The sequence below is a fragment of the Alligator mississippiensis genome, chromosome 2 (assembly GCF_030867095.1).
Source record: "Alligator mississippiensis isolate rAllMis1 chromosome 2, rAllMis1, whole genome shotgun sequence".
In the NCBI taxonomy this organism is placed as follows: Eukaryota; Metazoa; Chordata; order Crocodylia; family Alligatoridae; genus Alligator; species Alligator mississippiensis.
The window spans coordinates 102,765,487-102,785,202 of NC_081825.1; the positions used below are offsets into that span (position 1 = coordinate 102,765,487).

The window sequence follows — 19,716 nt, forward strand, 5'->3', positions numbered from 1 at the left end:
ATTTAGTCTTTTGGCCAAGCCTGTCTTACTATAAAAGCAACTGGAGTTTGAAGAGGTAGATTTTTCCATGATGTACTTGTTTATTTCAAATAAGAACAAAACTGGAAAAAAAAAAGTCAACATTTGTTTTTGAACAAGGATCACATCTCAGAACTTGGTACAACATTTGATACAGTTCAATATTTTAACAGTCCTAAGCAGTAATGGGCTGTTCAGTGTATTCCAGATCTTTATCAGAGTCAAAAAACTAATCTACCAATTGTACTAAATCCTCCCCCACCCCCTCCACCTGTTGGTCCACAACTTCCTGGGGGATCATTATCATCAAATCCATTGGGTCGAAAAGAGCATGAGGCCGAGGCAGCTTGAAGTGCCTGTGTTCGAGCACTAAGTTCTTGTTCCTGAAATTAAATAAATTAAAATCACTAATTAAAAAAAAGATACAACCAATTATCATAAAGCTTATTTTTCATATGCCAGAGTCCATTTTTTAATGATCTCAAATAAGTAATCAATAAGACTAGGAAAAACACCCAAACAAACAAACCAGAAAATAATTAGAAACCACTTCATATCCCAAACTGATTTGCCATTAAATTGTTACTTTATTTCCAACTTGTGATAAAATATTCACGGTCTCTTGCAAAAGTATTAATATTGAAGACGGGTAACAATGTCACAACCTGGACCAGGGTAGATAAAAACAAAACAAAAATGACAATTTTTTAAAGTTTAAATCATATTTTTTGTTTTTAATTTAAATCGTACTTTTAAATTTTTTTTTTTTGGTTACGATGTTTTTAAAAAAAAAAACAACACCTATATAAAGATAGCTTTAATTTAAGATATGTTACAGCTCAAAGATATCTTCATGGAATACAGATTATAACTTCTAATTACAGCAAAAGTGCTGTTATCTGGCACCCACGGGGAACGTGGGGTGCTGGATAACCAAATGTGCCAGTTACCTGAGAGGCCCGAACAGGCATCTTTGCCTGTTCAGGCCACCACCACACCTGCCACGTCCAGTGCATTGCTGCCCTTCCTGCCGCGTCAGTGTGCTGGGGGACAAGGAGGGGGGCCCTCGCACAGGCTGCTATCCCCTGGACCATGGGGGCTCGGAGAAACCAGAGGTGCCCACCGTGGGCACCTCTGGTTTCACTTTTACCTTAAAAACTGGCATGCCAGTTAATAGAGGATGCCAGTTTGTAAGGTGCTGGATAATGATTATTTTACTGTATATGCTATTTGAGACAATATATTTATGTAACCTTTTTTAGAAATAGGTCACAACAGGCCATGGAATATATTAGAGGCCCAATCTTATGGGGTTTTCAGAGGCTCCTTTATAGGTTAGTAAAGATTAAAGAAAACCACTCTACCCAACGGGACTCAGTGTTCAGTCTAGAAGATCTCATTAAACATCTCTGTGATGCCTAGTTTCAGTTCTCAAAGTGGACTTGTGTCTCCAGAAATCACATCCTTGTTAACAGCAGTATATGGAAATGAGAGATGAGACCTGATATTACCTACCCATCAGCCCTATTGTGTCTTTGCAAGCTTGTGTACACAGTCAAGCCCTTACCTCTCTCTAAAAGTGCAAAGTTCCAAGAACTGAAATGAATTCAGGATTGGAGGTGGAGTAGATTTGGGCAAGAAGGAGTCTGGAGATAAATACAAGGAGGGAGGGGCAGGAGAAACAGAAGAAAAACATTTTGAGCAGAATATTCCAGAAGCCTTGAGGGGTAAGTTTCTGAGTATAGCCTCTCCACTGACTTGAGATCTAGTGAGGAAATGGTGTGGTAGAAGAGAAAAATCTATCATTGACAGCAGGCTTGCCAGGCAATAAAAATAGAGAAGAAATCTAGAAAGAAGTGAAGAAACCCCCAAGCTAAAAACATGTGGCTGCGGCACTCATTTGATGTCCTCCTAACACAGCATGGCAAAAGCATCCCCCCCAAATATCCATGATTAAGCTAGTGAATTGGAGATAGATATTTGTGAAGTCACTGGGAGGCAAACTGCCTCAAGTAGCTTTGGTAAATAAAGTAACCAAATCATACTTCAGTTTTCTGATGTAGCTGCAAAAAAATTGATCTGAAAAAAAAAAAATCACAACAAATCACTGCTTTAAAGTGTATAGTATGTACCTTCTAAAATTGAAACCTCTCTCTAAGCTGTGAATAGTATATATTAAGGTTATACAAACAACAAGAATGAACTTTTTGTAGAAAGCTATGGTTCTTTACCAGTGATTTAAAATCAAGTTGATTCGATTTAAATCAAATCCATCCTGACCTGGGCTAATAAACATGAATAAAAGTGTCAGTAAATGTGTTGAAATGGTCTGAGTTTCCGAATTTTTCACAGCAGAAGGAAAGAAAACTTTCATTTTAGCTGAATCTGACACCTTACTAATTAAGCTGGTAAAATGCAGGGTTGAGTTGCACCATTAAACTAACCAAATACTAACTATAACTAGACTCTTCAACTGTTTAATACGATGCTTCACAATTGTATTACTATGAAGTGGCACAATTATTAGGTCCCGAGTAGATATTAATATAAATCAGACAACTGGGAAACAGAGGAATTTTATGCCCCCCCCAAATCTCATAACCTATCCTACCAGATGTAACAGTACAAAATTTGGGGGATCAAGGATAAAATTCATCAGCTCCCAAAAAATTAACTCTCCCTTATGCCTATGTGAGGACTGAATGGCATTCTCAATTCAGATTTTCCTTCTAACTTAAAAAACAAGGAAAGACCTGTAAGTAAGCAAAACTTATACCTGATTATATATCCCTAGGTTAGAGCCCTGAATGGTCCATCTCCTTTCACACAGAAAAAGTAGAATCCAAGGGTAAGATATTAAAAAAAAATATTTTCCAATGACAGGAAATGCCAAATAACATTTAGCTAAAGGTGTATGGTGCCAACTTGCTCCTAATGACAGTGGTGGACACTTACAATTTATTGAATGAGAGACGCTGTGGAAGCAGATGGATTTAGAAAAAACAAAAAGTTGGACATGAGAAACAGCAAACCACTTCTTTTTTTTTTTTAAACTCTCTCCCTCCAAAGCAATAGAGTGAAGGAGAAAAAAAATACCTGCAGTGTTATAGATGATTCCTGTTGCTTACAGTTCTTTATTGTATGTATCCACTAACATCTGAAATGTAATATTATGTTTGGCACACTGCCGTAAGATACTGATATAGTTCAAAGTTCTTTCCCCACAAAAAAACTTAGTGCAACCCAGAGGTCATCTAGCTGGAGCAATTTATTTAGCTTTTTATGCATGTTAATATTCAAGGTGTGTATGTAGTATAATAAATTATTCATCATCTTTATACAAATTAAAGTACTGAACATGTCTAGAAAGCATATATTGCTATTAAAAAAATTCCTCCTAGGGTCTTCAAGAACAGAAAATTACTGTGTGCCTTATGCAGTATTGCCAACTTTCATGGTTTTTGGCATTGTTCCTAAAGTCTACGCTTCGGGAAAATGAAAAAAACCAATACCTTAGCTCTTTTATATATACACACGTATATAAATATAAATGAAAGAGCTAAATTTTTCACTTTCCCGAAGCATAGAATACAACCAAAAGTCAGGAGACTTGGCAATACTGCTTCTCCAACATTTGCTTGACACTTGTGTCCTCCTCCTGTCAGGTGAACAGTCTACTATAAAAATATAAGAACGGTCAATGTGACAGCAAACACAGCAAGCCACCAAGACCTACACCTCCCACTTGCAATATGAGACTACTGACACACAATTTTCATATCTGTTTAACTCAGTCTCCAGAATTTATCAGAAAGAAGATTTCTTTACAATACACCATATCCAACTTATTTTTCCCCCCTGTTTAAAGGAACACCTATCTCATAATGTGCTGAGACAAAGTGGAACAAAAATGGTGAACAGCTGAATTTCTAAGCAATAAGCCCCCACTATCTTGCTAACATATTCAAGACATGATCTTGAAAATCATTTTCAATTTGAAAAAATTATCAATACAGAGCATTTCCTTTTGCTAAGGAAAGATATGATCTTTATCCTTGATGGGACAACATTAAGAGGATGGAATTTAAGGAAAGAATACAAAGGAGGATAAACTGCATCCCATAAAGCTAAACTGCATCCCATAAAGCTAAAGAAACTTTTTTTTAATTATATTTTTTAAACAAAACTGTGTTGGCTAGTTTTTCTTTTTAATTAGAGTACTGCATTTTCAAGAAAGCTATTAACCTGGATTCCACTTGCATGCTACAAGTCAGTTGGGCTCACAAGTGAGACAGTTTATGTGCACCCCATACCAAATGCCATTTGCCCAGTCTACAGGCAAAATTCATTTGGTTGACTGCCAAAATTTGATTTCTGAATACATTCATGAACAGCTTTCATTGGAATTCTATAGCACAGCTAAAAGTCAATAAGAAGGAAAAGTTTCTATGACATTTTATGTATTTGTTTTTATCCCTATTATTCTATAGAACTTAATAAAAAAGGTCTTAATAGGTTAATCTCGAAACCTAGAGGCAAATATACAATCCTGATTTGAACATTATTCAGCTCAGCAGGGAGCCACCTTTTAGTCCGACATGATACAAATTAGCCCCACGCTCTGCTCAAGTACCGTTCCAATCCCCAGCCGCCACGTTCCATTTCTCCCTGCTTACCAAGCAGAAAGCAAGCACACAAAGGCCGTACAGTTGTGGCCATATTTTAACCACAGTTTTGAAAAATAGCAAACCAAGAACAACTCAAACCCACAATCCTCTATAGTTTTAAGTTCTGAAAAGCACCTGTAGTGACCATTAAGAGCTCTTCAGAGTGTTTCTTAATTTCAGTTTAGGTTAGGTAGAAAGGGACATCTCTGATAATTTAACTTACTGGAAGAAAATTAACCAAAATGTTACTATACTGAGAGTCTCAATTTAGCAAGAGGGATTCTCAAATGTTCATAGCATGGATTGTTTTCATACAGATTTACATAGGCAACAGCTTAATATCCTTGCTACACTGTGCACTTCAGGGCTTTCCAATTGGTGGTTTGAGGGATGCATGGAATCCTTGAAAGGTTACCATGCAACCTGCAGGCTCCTGCCTGGCATCCACGAAGGGGCTAGAAGTCCCAAGCTGCAAATGTAAGAGGGAGCTCAGCTGCACACAACACAGGCAGGTGTTATGAGCATGGCAAGGGGGGAAATCAGGCCACTTGTACTGTGGTGAGCAGGGCGGGCTGTGGCGGAGGGAGTGCTGGGCAGCATATAGAGCTGAAGAAAGATTGGGAGGATAGAAGGCAACAGGCTGCCTGCATTATATGAGCACCAGTGGGGGAGTGGAGCTGGGTAGGCTGGGAGCAGGGATGCCTATACTAAGTGCTCAGCAGGGAAGGAGGCGCATGCCCCATGTCCACAGCCCCTGACCACCCAGAAGTTGGACAACCCTTGTGTACTTAATGAAGTTAGGATTTCATTTGGGTTAGTAGCTCCTTGACTGTCAAGAAGAAAACCCAGGGATATTTTACCATCCAGCTTTGCACAGAGTACAAGCAATCAAAGGACCAATCCAATTAATTACCACTACTGTGAAAATTTGATAGGGAATTGAACACATGAAGTTTTCCTGCAACAAGTTTCATAACACTGCATATGGAAAATATGATCCATCTTACTGTATAGTTAGTTAAGTTATAACAAATCCTCCTACAGTTATGGCATCTACATGATTATTCTCAGAAAGTTTAAAAATAAATATAGTGCACAAGTTGATCCACATTCCCTCAGAAAGTATCATCTTTCACACTGTATGTTTTTATCTTACCTGTAAATATAATTTATTGTCTTTTGTAATAGCATCCATAAGTTCTTTCTGAAGAGGAGGGTCTCCGTTCACGCACAGTCCATTTGCTGAATTGGCATTGAAGCGACCAGTGCTACACTGTTTTTTGTACAACAGCACATAGGCAGTGTCCTTTGGAAATCTACTGGTAATTTTCTGGACTGACTGAAATGAAGTAAATGTCACTCTGCTGTCATTAAAAAGAAACCATTCTTTTGACATCTCGTTAGTGTCTGGGTCATTTTCTATAATTGCACTGGGATTCTCCCCTGCCAATAAGTTATTGTGAGGAGAAATGAGAGAGAGAGTTTTTGATTGATGGCACAGTCCTGAACCCGTCACATTTCTGGCATAAGAATAATAATGTCCACTTTCAGAGGATACACCAGAGTGCACTACAACAGAACTCAGTACATAGGGCACCAGTTGTGGGCAGTTCACTTCATCAGCACCTGAAGGCTTCAGTTTTTTAGCAAGGTTTTCTCCAATGTCAGAGAATTCAACATCCTCAGGCCAACCCCCTGACACTGTAGATAAAGGGGATGCAGTTCTTTTGACAGGTAACTCCAAAACAAGTGGCAGAGACACATTGTCCAAGATTTTACGTCTTATGTGACACTTTGGATCGTATGAAAATCTTAGGAGAGTAAGAATGAGGTATTCAGGTTCCTCAATGATTTGCATAGTTTTCTCTGCATTCTGTAGAGAGGCACATTTTTCACAATAATACTTGTTTTCCCCATTAAGGATCTCAGGTGCCAGAAAATAATTCAGTAAGTCAGTAACTGAAGGAGTACTTTCATTTACTCCTTTCTGAGATGCATCTGTATGATCCTTAACTTTGTTCAGAGCAGAGTCTATAGTATTCTCAGAGTCTGGCTCAGAAGAAACATCTCCTGGAGTTCCTTCACTCATGACTGCATCAGAGCCATCACCTCCTGCTGAAGAATTATCAAGTGCTGGCTCTTCAGCAGCCACAGTACTAGCTTGCAACATACAGGCATCTTTCCCTTCACAATGTGCTATGGTTTTCAAGCTAACATTTTCCAAAGGAGTAGGAGGACAAAATGCCAGTGAGAGATCCGTGAAGGCTTCCTCTTTCTGAGAAGTGCTTTTGCAGTTCAGACAGCATATACTGGTCTTCAGTTTCCCTCCAAACATTTTCTCAATTAAAGTTCTCTCTTCACCTCCTGTACATGGTGCTTCAGTAAACAGCTGTGCTTTGTGGGCAATTTCTTGTGCCAGGGACTCTTCATTCATACTTTCAGGAAGCTTTGCTGAAGACAAAGCTTTCAAGGTTCTCTCTTCTTCATGCAGTCTGAAAGAAGAAATCCAAAAGGCACATGATTTTCTAAAAGAATACTTCTGAAAAATTTCATGCAGCACTTTAAAAAAAATTATGCCAATTAATGGAAAGGTTAGCTTATGAGATATTTAGCCAAATTTTGAAGTTAAAAGACAGCATTTTCGTTAAGATTTTCATATGATTTGCATTCAAATTTCAATATCCCAAACGCCATATATAATAACACAACTCTGGAGAGAGGGACTTTTATGGAAACCTGGAATTTTAAAGTGCTCAAATTCATAAGAGCATTTTTATTGATTACTTCAAGATACTATCTACTCATTCTCCATCTGAATCATCTATTTAGGATTCAGTAAGAAAGTTAATAAGGTTGCTACATACATAGCGGCTTAAGGAAAACACAGCATTTCCCTCACAACTGTAAAGTCAAGAACTCATTCACAAGAATGAAAGTTTCCTGGACAAAGCCTGGGCTGGGACGGGTTCGTCATGAATGATCCTGGCGTGAGCAGGGGGCTAGATGAGATGACCTGCGATGTCCCTTCCAGCCCTACTTTTCTATGATCCTAAGTTAGAACAAAACAAGTAAAAGAACAGACATGAAAGCAAGGGTGAGAAGGCTACTTTTTCTGTTGGGGCTGCATTTTGTGGGAAATTGCTTCAAAAGTGCAAACTGAGACACATTAAATGTGGCTTAAATTCTTTTCTAGATATCAGTTTAGGTACATGCTTAGCTGTAAGCATAGGAGTAGTCCCACTGAAATTACTGGTAATAAAACCACTCATGTAAGTCTAAAAGGGGCAATTACTAACCATCAGCAATGTGGTAACTGTTCTCATATCCACTCCCACCCGGCAGTAAACAAAAGCTAAAAATCAAGACAGTTTACACTCACTGAAACAGGACTAAATTACCACAGATTATTTTACACTAGCCACAAGGCATGAACACTTTCCACAGAGCAAGCAACATATGAGAAGTTCCCTTCTCTAATCCCTGGCTGCAATCTGTTCAATTTGCTAATGAAGGCAGTTTTCATTATCCACTTTAATGCTATAGTAGGACTAGTGAACTTAGTCACGATTCAAATATATCTAATTATTACGGCAATATACCTCACTGAGGTAGGACAGATACCCAGATTTTACAGTGCATAGAGAGGCAGAAGCGATTCATAGAACATGCAAGAAGTGGCAGTGTCAGGAATAAGATAGGGAAAGTCCCAACTCTCAATCTTCTACTGTAACCAGTAGAGATTTGTTCTTAAATAAAACTAAGAATTATACAAGTCTGAAGATTTATCACTTTTTCTTCTTCTTTTTGCAATACCCATACCTGTCTAGCAGAAACCTGAGATATTCAGAGCAGTCCTGCTGGGATCTAGGAGTAAACCAGGGTGGCCTGGAGGCCTCAAAGAAAATCCGAGGAGCATATGCCTCCCTCTATCAGATGGAATGAGAAAGAAGCTATTTATACAAGCATTATTCAATAATTTAGTTAAACTACAATATTGACAACTGAAGTCTGAACTGCTCTTCTAAAGGAAGTGTTGAACACTGTCCATTAAATATATCATCTCCCTAAAAAGATTTCTCTCTTATGGGGGAAAAAGGCATGCATATTGCATGCTTTACTAACTGTATCTAGTGCAAAAAAATAAAAATAAGATGAGCAGATGCTGTGTAAACTACAACTATTCCACTGCTTGGATTCACCATTTCTATTAGCTTGTGGATGAGTACAAACTGAAGAGATTGCGTGCAGTAGACCTTATCATTGGCTATGGCAATTTTAATTACATTTACAGTACACGTTACACATACTCCTGGACAAGAAGATTGCTTTCTCTTTTTCAGGGTGATACTAGCATTCTGCTAATACTGCATACTTTAAAATGATTCCACTTTTTAAAAATATGCTCATTTGCAGAAAATAAACTGTGCATGTCTTATTACTCTATTAGCAAAATCTCTTCATGTCTCAAAACACCATAAAAAGTTGAACTGAAATTCAGTTTTAAGAGAGGACTTTAAATGAAAAGACCACACAAACTAAACTACTCCAGGCTTAGAGTTTAACCTATTAGATTTATTTTTAGGGTTAACAAGCTCTACCTTTCGCCCACTTATAAAAACTAGTTTGTCCCCATGTTACAGGGGTGCAGGTACTAGCAGTTTGTCAGCATGATATTTCATCTGATTTGGGAACACACACACCAGGTTTCCTTGAACTTACCAATACTTTGTTTGGTGGTGCCAGGTACTAAGTAACTGAAATAATTCAGACACATTCTCATTCTTCTAGTAGTATCACATTTACATTTGCAAAACACATCTTGATCACATCTAGTACAATTAATATGCCTGTACCATCACAACCAGTCTTGAGTTTTGCCCTTTTCGTTAGACTTAAGAAAAAAAAGATGAAAGTGATTGAACACATACCTGAGTATGAGCCAAAAATGCAAAAAGATGTTGTAGCTTTTTCATTAGGGAATTGCAGCCATTTAGATTTAAAGATAATACATGTCTTCTGAAACTGAAAAGTAAAAAGACAGGAATTTGTTTCTCCATCTACAATGTACCAACCCTGCAAAGAAAACGTATTTATTTGACAGAAGGCAAAACATTTAGTACATGCTTATATGTTCAGTGACTGCTTTTGTATTATAGAAAAGCTTAGAAACCTTTTTCATAAATTGGAAAACGAATATTCTAGAACAAGAACCAATTTATTGCAAAAAGCTCTCCCAAGGCAGATTACAGGAGCACAGCAACAGCAAAAAGTATTTATAGTGAGTCTAAAAATTTAATATAGCACCAGAATTAGCACTGGGGAATAAAACCTTGTTTTGGGCTGGGAATGAGTGCAATATTGCAACTGTAAGCCAATTTCAGACACTGAGAAAACTGACAGTAATCACCTACAAGATTACTCAAGAAGGTACACCACTACAATTTGACCCGTATACATTTTATATTCACTTGACAGAAATGACTGAGATTTCTTTTATGACACCACAGATTTAGATTTTAAAATGCACTTTCCTACATGTTCTGATTTAACAAATGATTACAGAGGAAAAAAAGGGAACACTGATACAGTTCCACTATGAAACTAAGAGCAAAAGTACTTGACAAAAGAAATAATTGGTTTGTGAAGAAAGTTTATTTAACATAAGTTTTAAAACTTACTCTGTGGCCATAAAAAGTGCCTGAATAACACTGTTCATATAGCATGTGTTCCCAAGATTAATAAGACCAGTTTTCCCAGTTTCAGATTTTCCAGGAAGTCTAGATAAACAAGATGGCAAGGAATTGGATTGAGAAGTCCAGGCACTTTGACTAAGAGTCAACTTAATCTTGTCTTCACTGGGCTTGGGCAGATCCTACAAGAGAGAAACATTTTTAAAACCCTTAACAACGTGCATCTGTATCTGTGTTCACAATACGCAATTCATCCAACAAATGTCTTTTATATCATTTATTTCCCTGCCGTCTTCCACTCTTCAACTCTCACCCCCTGCTAGCCTAGAAGATGTGCTACAGTTGTCTTTGAAATTACTGACAGTGCTATTGTTTGGCCAGCCATCAAAGGCTCATACTGTGCATCATGGTCAACCAGCTCCTTCTCAAGGCTGATTCTATCAACTCTGATGCAATTGCAGGACCAGAGGTTTGGAGGTCACCTTTGATGGACAAGTTCCTGCAATCTCTTTATCAATGAAAAACTCTCACGTAAGTTGTATATGTTAAAAGCTGAACACAGGATACTGTGTTCTTCTTACAGACTTCTGTTCCATTAAGTTAGACCGCAGGAGTCAAAAGAATCAGACTAAAAACACTCAGAGCCGAGGCTAGATTTCCATCTTAACACACAAATTTAACCGTCAGTACACTTCACTGCAATACTTCTGATAATATACTTGCCAAAGCCACTCTTAAACTTATTACTTGACAGTAACGTGTTAAAAGTATACAGAATTGTAAGCTGCATGATTCACTTATGAAGTCATGCAGACTGATTTCTCCTATAGATTTAAATGTGCATTTTTCTTTTGTGCTATTGAACAGGTTGGTCAATGTGCATTCTTTTTTTACCCAACAATTAGCCTTAGAAGTAGCAATCAGTAAGTTTTTACTGATTTTCACTGTAAATTCCCTGATTTTAAGTAATTTGGTTTTTACTGATTTACATCAGTTTTTCAGTTCAAATCTCTGTTAACCAGCACGAGTGGGGAATGGCCCATTCCCCTATTGTGCCGGTTAACAGGGATTTGAACTGAAAAACAGGTGAAGCTGGAAAGCTAAAAGCGCTGCTGTGCCAGTTACCGGAGGCACAGGTTTCCAGGCAGACTTGAGGGGGGCATGGCAGCAGCTGCGCGTGGGGGGGGGGGGGGGGGGGGGGCAGTGGCGGCAACCATGCAGGGACCAGGGGAAGATGACTGGAGCTGCTGCCTTGGGGCCCAGGGCTCCCAGCTCTGACCCTGGGCGGGCCGTGAGAATCACTCCTGGGGCAGGAGGGAGTGAGCTGCACCCTGGCAGCTCTGGCTTCGTCCCTGCCCCAGGCACTGGGAGCTGTGAGCCCTGCCGGGGAAAGAGGGGTTTGGGGAGGGCCAGCAGGAGAGCCTGGCCCTACTCCCTGTGTCGGGCGCTGCACCCAACTGCTCCACACAGGCCCATGGGGCTGGAGTTGCTGCCTGGGACCATGGGGTTCCTGGCTCTGACCTCGGGCGGGGCAGGCAGGAGGTGCTGGTGCCAGGGTCACCCCCCCATCCAGCCACGCACCACTCCCCCCTCCACCCAAATGCCAGGGCAGCCTGGCAGCAGGGGGGAGGGGCGCAAATGCAGACAGGAAAGAAAGGCAGGGCATGGTGCCATATGCTTTCTGCCACTGATCCAGGGGCATGCATCCCCTGGGAAAAGCCCAGCACAGGACCCATAGCCTGTAGCCCTCCCAGGGGGACATGAAGCAACAAGAGCTGCGTCTCAACCCCCCCACCCCAGGCATCCACTGACATCTCCCCCCACTCTGCTCCTTGCTGCAGCCCTGGGAGTGGCCGATGGGTTGTGCTGCACCCCTCCCTGACCTCTTCTCTTGTCCCAGCCTATTCCCTCCCTCCACTCCAATTTTTCCCTGATTTAAACGGATTTTTTTCCCCTTCTATTCTGTTTTTGTTTCAAAAATAAACCCCAAAAAATTCCTGGATTTTTTTTTTTTTAAATAAAAAAACCTGAGAATGCAGAACACCACATAGTCCTGTCCAAGAGCATTCTATACCTTTCTCAGGACTCTAGCAGTCTCAGGCCATTAAAAATACAAAATGGAGTAATCAGGTAAAATATTGGATTACAACAACATCGCACCTGACTGGAGAGCATACAGAACTACTGAAGGCACATTCATTTCACTCAGTGAGAAAAGCCTGCTCATGTTGTAGCACAAAACAAAACAAGTAGTAAACAAATGAGCTGACTGAAGTCCAAGGTAAAAAATAGCGCAAGCCCTATAGTAGAAGGCAAGTGAAATAGTGTTAACCCCTCCATTCAGATTGTGGCATACCGTTAACAATAAAAAAATTAAAATAGCTATTGCTTAGATATTTAATTCCCCAGATCCCTTCAAACCAAGATGAGAACACTACATCCCCATATGTCACCTCATGAAAACTCCTGAGCATTCATGGTTTTAACAGCAAAATATGCTCTTGTTATACTCTGGAAATTCTATTAAATAAAGTAAATGCATGCTGTTGAGAAATATTCAAGACCAGTTTGCTGGCTTAAGTTCAAATCTCAAAGCCATTCTTACCATCAAAAGCTCCTTAAATAGTACAGTGGTCCTGAAAAACCCTGTCACTGTGGGTACTTATACAAATTACATTTTTCATGTGATCAGGGGACCTCTGAAAGTGCTCTACACTACAGCCATGCCATAATACATGTTCACGGCTCCAGAGTGCTTTTAAAATGGCCAATCACACAAAAAAAATTAACCCTGGTCAAATGAGGTAATAGATGAAGGTGCTCTAAAAGCAGAATACTTTAGGGAACTTGTGATCCCCCCACAACAACAGGAGCTGCCTCTGCAGCCCAGTAGGCAGGACCTAGCACAGAAAGGCAATTTTTCCTGCTTTGTGAAGCTGTAGGTGGGGGAAGGGGAGAGCGCAGCCAGCATGGAGCAGCCAGCTGCTTTGCCTAGCCAAAGCTGGGCAGCGGGATAAAACTGAGCCCCCGCCCCCCCCCTCACAGGCCCCCCCGCAGCAACCGTGGCTGGGGTGTTGGGGGAAAGCCAGACCTGGGCCACAAGGCAAGGAGGCTCCATTCCACACCCTCCCCCTCCCACCTGCTCTGGCCAGGCAAAGCAGTTAACACCTCCATGCTGGCTGCTCCCTTCTCCACTGACAGCCCCAGAACTAGGTGGGGGGGGGGGGGGGAGGAGGAGGAGGAGGCACAGTTCAGCAGTCTTCTTAGAGGCTACTGGAGTGCCCCTGCCTGCTGGCCAGGGCTGGTGCAGAGGCTCCAGCACCCTCGTTCCCCTCTCCCCCCTCTGCCCAACAGGCAAACATCTGTTGGTTCAGGAGGCGGGGACAAGGGGGCTCTAAATCATGGCAGTTTACGTAAAGTGCCATGAGTTAAAGCAGGGTGTTACACATCTGTAGGCACCTTGGGAAAGGCATCAAGTAAATTCTTGAGGCATCCCTCCTTGCTAGAGACTCATAACAAGCAGTGTAAACAGAGTGGTGGTGAAGAAGCATGAACAGATGAGAAAGATGCAACAGAAGCTAAAGCAAAATTAATTTATAGTATAAAAATAAAACAGGCTGAAGACGGTAGTTCAGGGGTGACCAACCCAAGGCATGATTTCTACAAGTAGCATAGGCAGACTCTGTATGTAGCATGTGGCAAGTAGGACAGAGGCCAGAAAGCAGAGCAGCAGATCAGGTAAGGGGAAGGGCTTAATTTGTGGCACACCTGCCAAAAATTTTTGGCTCCTACTGCACTAGAGTGAGACACTCCCCCATCCCCACCCCCCAACCCCCACCAGATCTTTACAGTAGGACCACAATTGCCTATTGTACTATATTGTTAAGATAGGTGGGAGATTTGTAGAGTTCAGGCTCCCACTTGTAATATTTTTATATAAAGCTGATGTGCTCAGATCAAAACTAGGAACAAGAATATGGGAGTAGTTATGTGAAAGAGGTTTTCAACAACAGAAGTTGAACTTCAAGCTGTTTTTGAAAATCTACTTAACTTACTCTGTATCTTCACTGCCACTTGAGCCATTCATTTAAAAGTCTATACTGCATGATACTTAAGAGGGAATTTTCCATGAGGACTGCAAGTATGAATCTATAAGTACCATCTATACCATCTGATCTATGCTAATGATTAAGAGGTTTATTTTTTAAGCAGGGCTCTACAAGCAAAAAAAAGTAGCCTTACCAAATCACAGGTTTCATTACAAAGAGAAAGCACTTGTTAGTATTCATATTATACCTTTATAGACTCCAGAATAGGTTCGTAGAGTTCTGGAAATCCTGAATAATGATACATCATACAGTGTATCAGCTCAGCCAGTTGCATCAAGAAAGCTGTACTGGAAGGCAGACCATCTCTCTTAAAGGAGTTAACTAAATTGACTACGTGAGGAACAACCTATGCAAAAAATAAATAATGGTGATAATAAAGTCAAAGCAAACACATCTCCCTTAAAGAGAAAAGAGAGTATTTTTTTCTATTTAATGCATTTTTAAATAGATTAGAAATTTGAGGTCCTCTATAAAAGTATGGTAGAGATCATTAGAAAGTTTTCATCAGAAAAATATGCATTATTCATCACTAGCTCATCTAGAATTTTCTAACAACGCCGTTCAATATTCTTTCCCCTCCCCACAATATCCTCTTCAAGTTCTGAAGTTTTAACTCAGTATCTTAACTAAGTTTCTAAGTGACAAGAGTTCAGAAGCACATTTTCTTGAAAGAATAGTCAATGTTTTGCTTATAAGCAGGGATCCAGGTTTTCCATTTCCCACAGAAAAAAGTTGATTTTCTCCTTTAAAGTGCTAGGAGCACTGCACTGCCATAGCCACTTAGGTGAGGTGCCGCACAGTTGTGCTCGCCCATCGCTGTAGTGGGGAAGGGACACTTTACCTTGGTGGTGTGGTGCTCCCGGTGGCAGTAGCAGCACAGAGCCTTCCCACCTCACTCTGCCTTTCCGTGCCAGGTCCTGCCTACTGGGCTGCAGAAGCATCTCCTGACCAGTGCCAGTCCACCATGCTGCAGCCCCATGCCCTGCTGTGGGCACAGAAAACAAGGGGGGGAGGGGGGGCACATGGCCCCCCCACTGTGTTGCCTATGACACTGTCTGTGCCTACACATCCCCTGCCCCACACATCCCTACCCCCTTCCCCACACACTGGGGGGTGCAGGTCAGGAGTGAGGGGCACACCAACAAGGATGGGGGGTTGGGATTAAGGAGCAACAGCATGAGCAGGGGCAAGGCACTGGCATATCAGGGCTACTCAGCATCAAGCAGCAGCTGGGGGGCAGGCAGCAGCCACAGCTGGACCTGCATCCTGGTGAGTGAAGGAGGCAATGGGAGCTCTGATTTTTCATGAGAAAAAACCAAACGCCAAAATAATAAATATTCAGAATGTATTTTATTATAATGACTGAAGTACCGGTAGGCTTCCAAATTCTCTTAAATTATAAATATCTCAATAAAACATTGTGTTCAATGTATGTACGTACTATGTATGGTGGCAGTGTTTCAGTTTAATTGCAGAAAAATACAGGTGGGGGAGGTTAAATCAGAGAATTTGGGATTTCTTTTTTTAATCTGAGAAAGCCAGGATCCCTGTTTATAACCCACCATTAGCGATTTAGTGCCTACTGTTATTTCTCACACATCTTTTAAAATACAGAATAATGTGTTTTATATATAATATACCAATTCACCTCCCTCATATTTTAAGCTTTATTCCTACTTTATGGGGCTGATGTAGCTTACCAGCTCCACCTACTGAAAGTGATATGGCTCAATAAATCAACAGGTTAATTTACAAAGAAAAAAAAGTATGAAACTTCAGAACTGGCCCAGAATAAATTTCTGGTTTTTACAACTGTAAACAGTGATCTTTAGCGCACTGTAAAAAATATGTTTCCTCATTACTGATTTGTAGAATACACAATATCCTCAATAATACAATTACTAGGATATACATCTCTCTTAGCACTTGTTTTTGATAATATTGGTGAAAGGAGTTCATATTCATACAATAGTGAACTAAATATATAGTGACTTAGTTCAGAAATGTGTGTGCAATTCCACAGTTTATCTAAACTGTAAAAAAAAAAAATGCAGGTTAGTTAATAAGCCTGTTCTATAGTAAGAATAAAATGCACAAGAAAACAGTAATCAACCCCCCCCCAAAACAAACAAACAAACCAAAACAAAAACACCACAAACCCAACATGGAGGGAATCTACAATGATTGCAGCAGAGTTACTGGTCCAATTTAGTGAACCACCTCCAAGACAACATAGATACATGTATTAAAAAAAAAGGGTGCTCAACCTCCTGCCCATGGGCTGGGAAATCTGGCAGTGGGTGAATAGCAGCACTGCAAATCTCTGAGCCCACGAGAAGCGCCAGGCCCTGTATCCCGGATCTGGTGCCCAATCCCAGCGTGCAGAGCTGAGCAGGGATTGGGCACCAGATCCGGCACCCTGGGCCCCATATCTAATCTCTGGGTGGCGGGGTCAAGAGGAGGCAGCTCTGGGCCCCCGAGACCCAATGCTGGCATAAAGGGGGTAGAAGAGAGTGGCAGCAGGCCCCTGGGACCCAATCCCAGTGCATAAGGGGTGATCATGGGCCCCAGAGCCCAATCTGACCATTGCTACATCTGCTCCACAGAGCCCAGAGGTTGAACACTACTGCATTAAACTAAAAAACATTGAAAGCTTTTTTGTACTAGATCAACAAACATGGCCTGCTGGCTGCATCTGGCCTGCCTAACTACCAATGGGCCACCAAAAACTGGGGAGGTGGACACACCGGGGGGGGGGGGGGGGCTGGGAAATGTAGCCACAGGCAGAGGTAAGGGAGTGGTCTGCTGCAGTTTCTGGGGCAATCAACAGCAGGAGGGCAAGCAAAGGCTGACACAGCCCTGTCACCCTCCAGCCCCTTCACCGTCTTCACTGCCACAGCTTTACCTCTCCAGCTACTGGCCTCCACCATGTGTCTTGTACTACAGCTGGAGCTACCACTGCAGCACAGGGTGCATGGCAGCAGCAGTTTCAGCTCTGGCACAGGGCACGTGGTGGGGGCTGAAACCACCCAAAATTGATAGAGTGGACAACCCAAGAAACAAGCATAGGCTGTTGTAAAAAGTGATGCTGGAAATATATGAGAGGCTACATGAGCCCTTGTCCACATATTTTAAGTCTTACAAGTTCATGCTGTCATGCAAAATCATTCTTGGAGCGAACAGTGTGCCTAATACAACATTATGCTCTATTTAGTAACTCTGAAAAAAGAAAGCTGCTTGTCAAGAAAGCCATTTACACACAGATCACTCCAGTGGCAAATATGGCAGTCCTGGCAAATGTCAGCAAAATTGATTTCTGGATTGATCTATACTGTAATGCTTGAAGAGCTTGTATGAAAAAACACAACAGAAGAAGAACAATTTAAAAGGATGCACTACTACTACCAATTTTACTGGCTTTGCATTCTATTTTCCTCCTAAAAAAAGGAGACTCTTTAAAAACAGGAGGTGAGAAATTCAGGCAGTTGTGTCTTCTTATTCTTAAGAACACATAAAAATAGTATATAGTTACTAAAGGTTCCCTCTGGATCAGGTACAAGATAAAACAGATTTAGCAATTCCCTGTCCTATTTTACAATCATACTATTTATATATCAAATCATAGGAGTAATTATAGTGCAAGACAATGTGTTCATCAGGAAACCAGCAACAAGCATTAACTTGCTCCATGTAGAATGATGGTGGAGGCATAATGTGCAGCACTTAAATGCAGGAAAAAAATTAAGACATCACCAAAAAGTTTTCTCTTTAGAAAACAAATGTCTAAATTTAGGAGTCAAGCTGTGTACAATTCTGGAGAAAAACCTCTATTTCTGGCAGATGAACGTTTTGTCTGTAGTCTTTTTGGAAAGAGAGAGGAAAAGCAAAATGGTAAATATTTTCTTTAGTTATTTACATTGTGATTAAAAGCTTCCAGGCTGTTTATTTTATTTGCAATTCTGTTTTCTACCATAGGCTAAATCAAAAGTTTAAAGTAAATGGAATTAGCTTTGAAGACTGGAGGGTGGGAAAAAACTTTCAGAAGAAAGCTGACTTTTGACCTTAAAGTGACGCAAGATGAAATTTCTTAAACAAAATAATAAGAGGCAGCACTGGTACAGGCCATGAGAATGCTGCATGATATTCTGACTCCAGATAGTGTTTTCCAGGCTGAAAAACCTGTTTATATGTAAATTGAACAAATATGATGTAGGGAATGCTTCAGGGCTCCTATGCCAGTTTTACAATCATTTTAAAAAACAGAAGTAGAACTATATTTTTAATATTAAGAAGTGACCGGTATCTTAAACAATGTAAAAGTCTCAATTTAAATACTTACCAAGTGAAAAGCCTCTGGAGAATGCTGAAAACTAAGCAGCATGTGGGAAAGGACAGCCAGAGCACCAGGCCTCACAAGAGGAAACCAAAGTCGATTGAAAACCTGACAGCAGGGGTGGGGGGGGGGGGGAAACAGATCTTTTTATACAGTAAATCTCAAAAATGAGAATTCCAAGAGCATGGATATAATTCTAGTTTTATAAGTAAGAGCTTCCCTATGCTACAGCTAAACATCTTGAAGAAATATTTACACCATCCTATCCTGGCAAAAAAGGCAAAATATTATTAAAGCACAAAGTATCTTACACAAACCACCCAGAAAAGTTTTGCACCCCGCATACCAGTTCAATCTTAAGCAGAGTAACATCAATGAGAATGGTAAACTTCTGGACTGCAGCCAGTCCTTTCAGCAATGCTATCACCCAAGTCTCTACATGCTGAGCAAGAGGCCAGGACAGCCAGTCAATCATTCTGAAAGATTAAGAAAAAAAAAAAAGAGAAATAAAGAACACATTCACTATATTCCACTTGTTATTTCAACCTCAACCAAGTTACTTATGCATGTTACTTATTTAAATCATAGGAAATTACATAAAAGCCTATACAAAGTAGGCTGAGATGAGAAAAGCAGCAAGGAAAATAAAAAGCTCTATGTAGCTATTACGGCTGTGCAAAGCTTCGGTAGCCGATTCGATTCAGAGAAGACGCGGTCCAAGTCGGGGACTGAACCTCCAAATCAGAATCAAATCAGGGGACCAAGTAAAAACTCTGAATCGATTTCAGAAAAAGATTCGGCCAATTTGGAGATTCAGCCATAGACTAAATAAGCAGCTGACAGCTGCTCCCAGCTGGTAAATCTGTTGGGGTTGGGAGAGGGAGGGATTTTAAAAAAAA

The 19,716-nt window shown here is 40.7% G+C and overlaps 1 protein-coding gene across 3 annotated transcripts in view; it reads right to left on the reverse strand.

Moving 5' to 3' along the window:
• Positions 1 to 56: 56 nt before the first annotated feature.
• Positions 57 to 19,716, reverse strand: part of USP38 (ubiquitin specific peptidase 38) — a 32,585-nt gene continuing 12,925 nt past the window's right edge. For 2 of the 3 annotated variants that reach the window (XM_006278009.4, XM_019478259.2), the window contains 8 exons: positions 19,164 to 19,293; positions 18,824 to 18,925; positions 14,672 to 14,830; positions 10,364 to 10,557; positions 9,614 to 9,707; positions 8,505 to 8,611; positions 5,842 to 7,177; positions 57 to 401 (listed from right to left, as the gene is read on the reverse strand). In XM_006278009.4, coding sequence (XP_006278071.1) covers positions 240 to 401; positions 5,842 to 7,177; positions 8,505 to 8,611; positions 9,614 to 9,707; positions 10,364 to 10,557; positions 14,672 to 14,830; positions 18,824 to 18,925; positions 19,164 to 19,293 — 2,284 coding nt within the window. In that variant the 3' untranslated portion in view covers positions 57 to 239. The remainder of the gene's footprint in view (positions 402 to 5,841; positions 7,178 to 8,504; positions 8,612 to 9,613; positions 9,708 to 10,363; positions 10,558 to 14,671; positions 14,831 to 18,823; positions 18,926 to 19,163; positions 19,294 to 19,716) is intronic. The other variant, XM_019478257.2, reaches the window with a different exon arrangement.